At 32.7% G+C, this 12,066-nt stretch overlaps 1 protein-coding gene across 3 annotated transcripts; it reads left to right on the top strand.

Annotated features, from left to right (window-relative positions):
* On the top strand, window positions 3,866-11,822 carry LOC109834346 (ADP-ribosylation factor-like protein 2). Of its 3 annotated transcripts, none has more exons than XM_020402353.1 (6): window positions 3,866-4,154; window positions 6,753-6,891; window positions 7,018-7,128; window positions 8,050-8,212; window positions 10,180-10,260; window positions 11,575-11,822. In XM_020402353.1, the coding sequence occupies exons 2-6, from the start codon at window positions 6,827-6,829 to the stop codon at window positions 11,710-11,712; spliced, it is 558 nt and encodes a 185-aa protein (XP_020257942.1). In that variant the 5' UTR covers window positions 3,866-4,154; window positions 6,753-6,826; the 3' UTR covers window positions 11,713-11,822. The 3 variants fall into 3 exon arrangements, with proteins under 3 accessions (XP_020257942.1, XP_020257941.1, XP_020257943.1); XM_020402352.1 differs by having other exon boundaries at window positions 3,867-4,154; window positions 6,822-6,891; XM_020402354.1 differs by lacking the exon at window positions 7,018-7,128 and having other exon boundaries at window positions 3,868-4,154; window positions 6,822-6,891.

Below are 12,066 nucleotides of genomic sequence, written 5' to 3'. Positions count from 1 at the left end.
AGGCTCTATTTCGGAGGTGTGGATGTAGTGGGACAAGATTGAGGCACATCATCAGTTTGTTAGAACTGGGTACAGGTTCTCCATTTTCCTCTATATATATTATATTATTATATATATATATTATATATTATATAATTTAAAAAAGTTATTAATTGAATAAATTAAAATATTATAATATTTTATATAGTACATTATATCCTATGATACTATATTATAATATATTAAATTAAATAATATATTATTAAAGTATTATATTAAATATATTGTTCATATATTATATCAATTATTATATAATGTAGCATACTAATATAATATAATATAATAATTAATAATATTAATTAGTAATTATAGTACAACATATTATATTTTAATTTAAAGTAAAATAATGTTTATATTATAATAATATACTAAATAATATACTAAACCAATTGTATAAGTTATTTTAGAATTAATTAAGAGATAAAATTATATTTTAATAAGATGTCACATCATCAATTATCCTACATGAATTGTCAAATCAAAGCTCAAATTATCTCATTATCTCAATTACCCCAATTTGTCTCGACCAACAACCCACCCTAAGGGGGGGTTAGTCACCTAGAACTTAAAATTAGAACTGGGATAATCTGTGGGATAAAATTTTAAGGTGTTAGTCACATAGAACTAAACCTAGAACAAAATTTTAAGGTGTTAGTCACATAGAACTAAAACTAGAATAAAATTTTACAGTGTTAGTCAAGCAGAACTTTAACAAAACTAGAATTGGGATAATTGTACAAAATTATCCCATTTTTTTATTTTTCTATACAAAAATGAGAGTTCTAGTCTCTCAAATTATTCCAAGTTTTAGCTTGGAACTATGTGGTAAAAAACTAGAACTCGTATTTATTTTGTTATTTTTTATTTTTTTTCTTTACTTATTTCCTATTATGGTTATCACCATCATTAAACCATCATCATAATAACAATTGTCAATATCTTATAGTCTAACCAAAAGTTATTTTAATAGTAACGAACATTTTTGTAAGCAATTATCAATTAATAGTAGTAAGTTTAAAATACATAAATAGTATTTATATCTTCAAAATGTATAAATATATACTTCATGATTATAAAAATTTATCCCACGTTATTTTATCAAAATATCCCGCTTCACAAAATTGTTCCTAGTTATCCCACTAAAATATCCCACTAGCGAAATATTATTCAACTTTAACAATTATCCCATTTTGCATGAAAATGTCCCAATTGACTAACACCCCCTAAGGGGGGTTATTCATTGGGACATTTGGTGGGATAATGAGATAATTTTGTGGATTCTATTTCATAGTGTTATTCATTTGGACAATGGAACAAGGATAATACATTTTTGTGTTATTGGTTTTTTGGAACACTAGTGAGACAATTTCACCACTTGAGATAAAATTACCCACTCATATACAAAAATGTTGTCCTAATAGTAAAAATTTACCCCATCCTCCATATTGGAACAATTTTGTTCCACTTTGAAGGCAATTGGGATAATTTTCAAACCTTTTTGTATTACTTAAACTAGTACATGCTAATTTTATTATAAATATATGACATGATATATAACGTATAAAGTAATAATATATTCAATATATTATATTATATTATCATGTAATAAAATAAAATATTATTATAGTTTAATTTATATGCATAATTTATTTTATGATATTTATTATATATTATTACGCAATATCACATACTATATTATATAATAGTACAACATATTTATTATGATATTATATAATATTTTAATAACATATATTATTATATAATATTAATTAGTAATTATAGTATAACATACTAATAATATATTATTAAAGTATTACATTAAATATATTGTTCATATATTATATCAATTATTATATAATGTAGGATACGAAAATAATTTAATATAATATAATAATTAATAATATTAATGAGTAATTATAGTATAACATATTATATTTTTGTATAAATAAAATAATGTATTATATTATTATATTGATCTTATATTATATTAATTATTATATAGTATAGCATGCTAATATAATATAATATAATGCAATATAATAATTAATAAATATTAATTAGTAATTATAGTACAACATATTATATTTTAATATAAAGTAAAATAATATTTATATTATAATAATATACTAAATAATATACTAAACCAATTGGATAAGTTAATTTAGAAGTAATTAATAGATAAAATTATATTTTAATAAGGTACCAGATCATCAATTATCCCACATGAATTGTCAAATCAAAGGCTCAAATTGTCTCATTATCCTATTTTATCTCACTTTGCTCCACTCAAAATATCCCAAATGGATAAAATTATTCCATTAGGGGGGGTTAGTCACCTAGAACTTTTTAAGTAGAACTCGGATAATTGGTAAAGTGGGATAATATTTTGACACTGGGATAATTTAGTGGAACAATGATGGGTAATTCTTAAAGTGAGATAATTTGGTAGGATAATTTGGTGGGATAATGATGGATAATATTATGAAGTTGCATAATTTGGTAGGATAATTTGGTGGGGGTAATGGTGGGTATAAATTACTATTGTTAATAATTGTATATTAAAAATAATATAATATTAATAAGCAAATTCTAGTAATAACTATAAAATATAATACAATAAAGCATCACTATTCATCTCAAATAATAAAATAATTTACAAATAAATAAAAATCTAAATCCCTAGAGTGACTCGACTTCCATCATCCCATATGGCTTCTATCATCCCACATGGCATCTGCCATAGAATTTCTCCAAGCTCCTATAGCTGCTCGTTAAGTTTGTAACTCGTCTTTTTTATCGGAGTCATCGTCTGCATCAGGAACATTTCGTGGAGCTTCTAGCAGAGGATCATAAATGTCGAAGTTCAAATCTCATAACATCATAAGAAAGAAAAATAAGCATTTTTCAGCCATTAACCCTTTGGACCAATTTCATCATGATCGCTGAAACCATATCAGCAAATAAATGAAATGTACACAAGAATCATCCATGGCCGCTAAACAGATGATCGACAGATGAACTATAAATATCCCAATCAATTTACTGAGTCGATTTAATAATAATAGATATCACCATTAACCATTCAACATCTAATCATCAATGTGATCGCAAAGTTGCTTTCTAACTTATAAAAAAAAACATAAATAGCCCGCATATCTTTAGCACTAACCCACCAACACTATATTCTTAACCTAAACCACTGTTGTGGAGAGAAAACTTAGATCAAACAAATAATAATAAAGTAATTTAACATCAAAAAGCTATCAATAAAGTAATACATCTTGAAGATAATAATAAAAGATCTAATCTCACAAAAACAAAGTAAAGACAGAAAAATGAACGGATGATTGACTTCATGGCAGAGAAATTTTCTAGGCGGAGAAACTAACCAAGAGGGAGGGAGGCGACGTTTCACTTTTTTTTTCCTAATTGTATTCTTTCCAATGTGTGGGATAATTTGAGAGAGGAGAACTTATGGTTATATATATAGGTAGTATAATTTGTGGGATAATTATGACCAATTATCCAAATTCTAATTCTAGTAGAATTCTACTTGATTAACGCACCAAAAAAATAATACAGTTCTAGTTCTACAAAAGTTCTACTTGACTAACACTATAAAAAAAATATCACATTTCCTAGTTCTATGTGACTAACACCTTAAAAATTTATCCCACAAATTATCTCAGTTCCAGTTTTAAGTTCTAGATGACTAACCCTCCCCTTAGAACAATTTTCTCACTTGACCCTAATTTGTCCCAACCAATAACCTCCATAAGCCCCAATTTATCCTACTTTATCCCACTCAAAATATCCCAAAAAAATAAAATTTTTTGACTGGAACAATTTTCTTGTTTGTCCCCAATTTGTCCGACCAATAACCCACCCTAAGCCCCTTTTTTCTCTCTCGTTAAAAACCCCAACAGCACCACGCCTCCTCTCGGAGCTCGCCGCCGTCGTCGGTTTTCCGCGGCCTCTCAAAAACTTAGACGAAATCCCCCCTTAAAACCCGTAATTCCCCGCCTCCTCTCTCTCCTCAGAACCCCAACCGTAATTCCTCCTCCTGAAATCGGATCTCGCCGCTTCTCCTGCTCCTCATTTTCGCCGCCTCACTTGTAAGTTCTTTTCCTGAAAACCCTAAGGCTAATTTGGGTATTTTCTGAATTTTTTCTGAAATTATGGGCATTATGTTCCAGTTTAGTTAGTAAATGGCTAAAATCACAGTAATCCATTGATGTTATGTTTTTAATTCATACACTGAACTCTAGGATTTGGATATTCATTATGGTTAAATTCTTAAGGTCATAAGTTTAATTGGTTGTTATGATGAATTCTCTCAATAATATTACAAAATTTTCCGAAACGCCTTGGTAAATACACTGAACTCTTGGATTTGGATACTCTTCATGGTAGTTAAATATGTTAAAATCATAACTTTAACGGGTTATTATGATGCATTCTCTAGATGAAGATTACAATTTTTTCCAAAATGACATGCTGAATACACTGCACCCTTGGATTTTGATACTTTTCAGGGTTCAATTCTTTAAATCATAACTTTGCCAATATACAGTTTTTTCATTTGGATTTTCAATGTAAATCTTTTGGTGAGGCACATGACATATCAATGCTCTAGGAATTAATAGTTGGAGGTTTTAAGCTTCTCCCACAAATGTTATGTAATACTTAAAAATCAGTAATGATATCCCAGTATTGTAGAATTTCTGAGGAGACATGTGAATGAGACCCTAAAGCTATATTGTTGAGTTATTTATCCGGTGAAGTTTCATATATAGCTACCCATAGTTTCTTTCTGATCTCTATAATTATATCTTAACATGTTCTATCGAGAAAAGACATTTCTTGTGTACTTGCTCTTTTTTAGATTTCTCTAAGTAGGCATATAGTATAATATGTTAGTATTGTAGAATGTCTATTTGATATTTGTGGATTTCTAATTTTGTCCTTTAATGCAAGTGTGCATAATTTGCAGAGTTGTTATCGCTAACTTTGACTTATTTAGGTTAGCATGGCATATGACTATATCAGAGTTAAAGATCGGATGTATGTGAATCACTGGTGCAGATGAAGCACCCGTTGGGGCTGAATTTGAAAATAAAACTAATTAATTAATTGCACCAATGGCTATAACCGTTGGTGCAGATGAAACACTCGTTGGGCTGAAATTGGCCTAACGCGATTTGCCCCAACGGGTTTGACCATTGGGGTTAGTATCAGCCACAACGGTTATTACTGTTGGGGCAGACAACCTTTGTAGTAGTGCACTAAACCTTTAAACTTCTTGCATAAAATCTCGCAACTCCAAAGTATCTCAAATAACCCCTAAAACTTTTAATTCTTTCCAGAAAACTCCCAAAAAGTTCTCTTTTAACTGGACTCTACCTAATTTTATTCTTTTATTGTTAATTCTATTCTTTTATTGTTTTCTCTGGAGCTCATCTTCTCCTCTTATCATTGCTTTTTGGAGGGGTTTAGAAAAAGTTAAAAGTTTTAGGGGTTATTTGAGGCTCTTTTGAGTTGTTGGGTTTTGTGGGAAAAGTTTTGGCATTTAGTGGGAAAAACAAAGTGCAGGGAGGTTTTGTGGGAATCGCATCAATGTTTTGGGGGTGTTTGTAAAATTTAGCCTTAATATAAACGCCAAAAAATTTATTGTAACAAAAAATACAGGTATTACAGTATTAGAGTTTGTTAGGCAAATGTAATGTGACAAAAAATATAGGTATTATTGTATTAGAGCGTATTACAAAACTTTGTCATTGCCCAATACCTCATCGAGGAATTATATTGATAGTCGCTGTAAGTGAAAGTGCCAACTTAAAAAAAAAACCAACCTGTAGCCACGTCCTCTTCCACCCCCGCGTCCCCCCCCCCCACACACACACACACAGACGAGAAAAAAGAAGGCTGAATTATGGATATAACCCCGTAAACAATTTTATTTTATGTTGCAATCTGTTTCCAATTGTACAAAAAAGAGGCATACTTCTCTATAATGATTAATACTACTCATTTTAAAATTAAAATAAGCGGCGACTGGTCACAAAGTATTATGGGTCTAGCATCCTCAATTTTCTCTTTAATGTTGCTTAATAAATCATTCAAAGTGGAATTGATTGTATCCTTCTCAAATGTTGAGCAAATAAATTAGAAAGTATTGTTTATTGTGGTTAGTGCATTTTCACTTACTAACTAAGCTAAGAGAATCATTACCATGGCCACGAACCATGAACTAATCACTTCAAAATAAAATAATGTAGACAGATGAATTTAAATCAAAGTCTTCTATTACTTATCTAACTGAGGACTCGAATAAAAATAATTAACTTAAGAATGAAGAAACGTTAATTTGAAAAATTAATTAGATTGTTTAGGAATATAAAAAACATAAAAGAGAGAAATATAAATATATGACTCAAATCTGAAATTTTCAGTTGTCTTTAAACTGAAATTCTTCTCAATGACATAACACTAATTGAGAGCAGAGAAAACTCGCTGTTTTCTCTAATTCAGAAAAGAAATAAACTTTGCAATGGACTAATTAAAATTAGATTGGAAGAAGGGAGAGGGCCTATTTAGGGGAAAAAAGCCACTTAATTTTTGCGCCAATTGTTAAGGAAAAGGGGGAACAAACCAAATCGCAATCTTTAGAAGATGCAAGGGAAAAAGTGTAAATTTATCTGTTTACCTGTTAGCACGCAGAGAAAAAACCCATATTTGGCAGCAAGCTCAGACCTCATCTATCTCTCTTCCTCTCATATCAGCGATCATGGGACTTCTGAGCATCATAAGGAAAATAAAAAGGAAGGAGAAGGAGATGCGAATCCTAATGGTGTAAGTCTCTCTCTCTCTCTCTCTCTCTCTCTCTCTCTCTCTCTCTCTCTCTCTTGCTTCGAATTTCTCATTCTCCTATTCTCTTCAATTACTTAATTTTGTTATGTTATTCAAAAATCTGGGCAGGGGGCTGGATAACTCGGGTAAGACGACGATAGTTCTCAGAATCAATGGCGAGGACACCAGTGTCATCAGCCCGACCCTCGGATTCAACATCAAAACTATCAAATACCAAAAGTAATTAATGCCTACCCTCTCTTAAAAATTAAATCTTGTTCATGAATCCCCTCTAAGTTTATTGATAGCGGATAGCGTCGCATAGCGGTAAGGCATCGCTAAGGCTATTTAGGGCTATTACGGCAAAATAGCGGTAAAAAACGTAAAGTCAAACAGCGGTCTAATTTAGATATGTATAAATATTTAAAAAAATAAGAAAAATTATAGAAAAATCTAGAAAATTTAAAAGTGTATATTTGATGATTTAAAGAGATTCTAAACATGAAATAGACATGTAACTGTCATATAATACGAAGACGTCTAGAGAAGGAGTCAAAGAGTTGTCATCTTCGAGAAGCTGAGCTAAGCGGTGAGAGGATTGCAGTGGGAGGAGCTCACGACGAGATGAGGTGAGAGGAAGTGCTGAGGGAGGTGCTGGAGGGAGGTGCTGGAGGCTGTGGGAGGCAGCGAGAATATGCCAAAAATCACGGGAGGCGGTGGGATGCAGTGGTTGCGGGTCGGGTTTAATTTTAAAAAACTACACCTCAAACCACTTTTAAATAGCGGTCAAAAAGTGGATTTTGCCCGCAATCATCCGCTATTTACCGCTATGGCGCACTATTGGTCACTTTTGTGAGCGGAAAGCGCATATTTCGTAGTGTCGCTACTATTGAGCGATAGCGTAGCGGGAAGGGACCGCTAACGCTATTAGCGACGCTATTTACCGCTATATATAACAGTGATCCCCTCTCGAATTTTCATCTTCTGGTTCATTTAGGATCTGAGTCAATTTATGCTGCCATTTTGTTAATTTTTTTGTTCTTGTGTCTTTAATAAAAAATTGCACGACTTGTCATTTTGATATTAGAGACCTGATTTTAGTTTGCATCTTTTTGGTGCAATTTTATTGATTTTTGTGTAGAATTTGGAAAAATGGTGTAGGTATTCATTGAACATATGGGATGTTGGCGGGCAGAAGACCATTAGGTCATACTGGAGGAATTACTTTGAGCAGACTGATGGATTAGTTTGGGTTGTTGATAGCTCTGATGTTCGGAGGCTTGAAGATTGCAGAATGGAGCTTGAGAATCTCCTCAAAGAAGAGGTTTCTAACTCAATTTCTCTTTTGAAAAAAATAAATTCCTTATAGTGTTTGTAATTTGCTTAGCTAACTTCTATTTTGTGATGCTATACTGTTCTTGGTTAGAATGTTATCTTAAAGTGTAGGTTGTCACTTAATTCACTCGCAAACTATAATTTTTATTTTTATTTTTTATCATTTTTCTTATTTATTTATTTATTTTTCTGATAGACAGTTTTAATATTGTGAATTATAGTCAAATACCTGTATGTAAATACTCTATAGTTAATTTGAACTATTAAAATGGAAGCCATTCCTTTGATGCCTTGCCTCTTTTATTTCTACATATTAAATTGTACTACCAATAACAAGTTCTTAGGCATTCTTAAAGCTTTCTTCATAGCCTCCCTTGTCTCTTAGTTCACTCCAACTTTATCATGCTAACCTTTTTTTTTGGTTTTAACCTGACACGTTGACGTCATTAGCTTCTTGATACATGGTCGTGTATTCTCCTAGGTTCATTTAAGTTTTGGCAAACTGTATGACTCAGGATAAGGTACATTGGGATGACTAAAGCAGATATGGACCCACTGGACACATGGATAAATTCAGTTCCAGACATAACCTATATGCATGCATCCAAAAGGCCAACATCTTATGTGATATAGATGATGAAATAGATCAATGTTTTAAAAGGCCTCCGCCTAGCCCCCTAGGCGTATGCCTCGGCCGTCTAGGCCTAGACGGTACTTTAGCCGCCTACCTAGCGCCTAGGCGGTACCTAGGCTGTCCACATAGGTTTTATGAGCGCCTAGGTGGTTTGCCTACATGAACTGCACCTTTTAGGCATTTAGCAAAACCTCCACCACCACTTAAGAAATATACCTAGGTGTTAGTCCAGCGCCTAAGCTTTCGATAACTTGGCATTGACTATCAGAATTGTAGTTAAAAAGTGAAAAATAGGAAAACGCTTAGGTCTCACCTAGGCTTCTGCCTAGCCTCTAGGCGTTAGGTCCAGCGCCTAGGCCGCCTAGTGCTTTTTGTAACCTCGAAATAAATAATAATGCAAATAAAATCTAGGTCATAGCATTAATCAAACCAATTATAAGTGTGATGCAGTTCCACATAGATGCAAAAATTGACAGTTAAAAGACAAGGAAATGTTAAGAACTCACCTTGAGGGGTGAAGAAATTAGCATCCAACTGTATAGATCAATGTAGGGTCTGAATTAGTTGTCTCCTTTGCAGATGGTTGTAGATCTTGCAGGTGAACTGTCAAACAACTCGATTCCACCTGGTTGATGTCAGCAGTGACATCAGCAAATAATTTGGTGAACGGATGGTGGCTGAGTATGTTAGGCTTAGGGTTTTTGTTTGTTTATTGTAGATGGATGGTTGACATTTGATGAAAGGAAGAATTTTTATTAAGATGAAAAGAAAACTAAAATTTTGGGTCTCACACCCTGCCACTTCACATGTGAATTTGCAACTCACGTACAGAGATTTTTTAAAAGAAAAGTAGAGTTTTCTTCGTAGTTGTCATCATCTTATAGAGGGAGTGACAAGAGGATGCACAAATACATGCAAACACTCAACAACATACACTTTTACAAAATAGATGAGTAGCAATTCGATATACCACAATTGTCTGAATATTGGATGTGAATATGATAATGATATTTTGTGCTGTAATTTCTTTAAGAAACTGCACTTCAACTGCCATAAGGATCCTGAAATTATGGTTGTAGGATGCATTTCTTTCACTTCTAAAATTTTTCTCAATCAAGACATTCTTGTGAAGAACTACACTGTTTTCTTATAGGGTGGCAGAAAACATGGTTCTGTAGTCCATTAGTGTTTTCTTCCTTGATTATGACGGCATATCTCTGTTATATCTTATAGTGTTTGGATTTCTTTTTGTATGTAGCAATGCAAATATGTGCTTACAGTTGAATTAATTATGTCGTTTTTTCTTGCTTATGTTTTTTCAGAGGTTATCTGGAGCATCTTTGTTGGTTTTTGCAAATAAGCAGGATATACAAGGGGCTCTCACTCCACCAGAGATAACTAAAGTAAGTTCACGTGTTAATTTTCCTTCATTGTTCACAATTATCTCGTTATCGTTTAATATATCTAAAGTTGGGTATGGAGTGGGTTTAAGGATCTTTATCTTTTCTCGGAGGCTATGTGTAGCTACCAATCTACCATTAGTCTCTTTGGTACATATGCTATGAATGTTCAACATGTATCTGTGAGCATGCCACTACCATATAAGTTGCTCAGTTTTGCACATTATCAGGGAATTCTAGGAGCTTACATCAAATCTAAGCATTTTTTTATAAAAGCCCTCAGACATGAAATATAACTCGAAGATGTGGAAGTTTCATGAAAGAACATTACAAATCTTACAATTTGTTCCCAACCATACTCATGTTTACCTAGGTCAACTCCAAATTCCTATCGAAGATAAGTATAAGCATGAAGGGCTATACCATAAAAAAGTATAACTGTCATTCTTGCACTGACCCTCCCTTATCACATTGCCAATTTGTCAAACCGTTGTTATTTAAACTGTTAAATTGGCAAATCACTTGAAGTGATATGTTAAAAGATCTTTTAAAATCTTGAAGTGGGACCTGAAGTGGTGGCCCATAACTTGTATAGCGAAGCTAGGGCTTAAGCTGGAGCTTTATGAGGCTTTTAACAGTATGGTTAAATTTATAAGGTTGTAGAGTTCCTTGAAGGTTAGAGAACATTTGTTGTTATTTGACATTGTGGTTTTCATCCAAATGGAAATTTCTAAGTTTTGTCAGGGTTCAACATATGGCTTCAAGTTTATCTGGGTGCTTGTGTAAGAAATACATAGCCAATTTTTGATTTATTTGGAAAAGCTCAAGTTATATCGCTCTTGGACTTGTGTCCCATAACAAAAAAGCAGTGAGCACATCTGTTCTGGGAGTAGCACAAGGGCGTTCAACTCCTTAACTACCCTATTTTCCTAATACTTGCATCTAATCGAGGAACATTTTCCACACATTCTGTTTTCTGAGTAATCTATTTTTAATTTTCCCTTTTGGGGTGAAAGAAATACCGAAATAATATCTCTTGTAGGCTTGTAGCTCACCCATAAAATAACGGTGAATTGTATAATTTGTATTGCATCTGTGCATATTTCCTGCAGAAAGCTTTCATCATCATTCATAAAAAGTAACTGCTGGTATGGTCATAATACATGTTTACTTGTGCTAACAGTGAGTAGGAAAATGCATGAGTTTGTGTTGCTTTAGCTCGTATACACCACACCGCTATCTTTTGTAATTTGAACTGTATATGAAATAATGTTTGGAACTAATACTTTTTTGGTGAATTTTCTTTCTACATTACAGGTGCTAAATCTGGAGGCTCTAGACAAAACCAGGCATTGGAAACTTGTTGGTTGTAGTGCATACACTGGCGAGGGGTTACTCGAAGGTTTTGATTGGCTTGTTCAGGACATTGCTTCTCGGATTTATGTACTTGACTGAATATTTTTGACTTGTAAAACACTGACTACATAAATTCGTGTTTAATGAACATTGTCCTGAGATTTTTGATGTTTTTGTTTATATGGTAATGTAACATCTGTTTACTGTTATTTTCAAGTTCTAATGTTAGAGGACATCAAAATATATTTTCCTATTTACATATTAAATCAGTTAACGTGCTCCTCTGCTTGGAATCATGTCAAACGGTTGTCATCAAGCTGAAGCATAGGCATTTAACCTCGGAGTTTATATTTGACTGCATATGAAGCAATCCTCCGGATTTTGGTCCTTTTCTGTTCATCTTCTGAGAAAAAGAGCTGATAATAATAAAAAAGCTCAGACCAAGAGTTGCTA

Source organism: Asparagus officinalis, chromosome 3 (assembly GCF_001876935.1).
Source record: "Asparagus officinalis chromosome 3, Aspof.V1, whole genome shotgun sequence".
Taxonomy (NCBI): Eukaryota; Viridiplantae; Streptophyta; class Magnoliopsida; order Asparagales; family Asparagaceae; genus Asparagus; species Asparagus officinalis.
Note: the sequence above shows the minus strand (reverse complement) of the source record. Positions and strands in the feature narration are given on the sequence as shown.

What these genes read in the sequence shown, in the direction of transcription:
- LOC109834346 (XM_020402353.1), top strand. Translation starts at nt 6,827, where the DNA reads ATGGGACTTCTGAGCATCATAAGGAAAATAAAAAGGAAGGAGAAGGAG. An exon ending in GAGATGCGAATCCTAATGGT is followed by an intron (nt 6,892 to 7,017) that starts GTAAGTCTCTCT and finishes AAATCTGGGCAG; the next exon opens with GGGGCTGGATAACTCGGGTA. An exon ending in CTCCACCAGAGATAACTAAA is followed by an intron (nt 10,261 to 11,574) that starts GTAAGTTCACGT and finishes TCTACATTACAG; the next exon opens with GTGCTAAATCTGGAGGCTCT.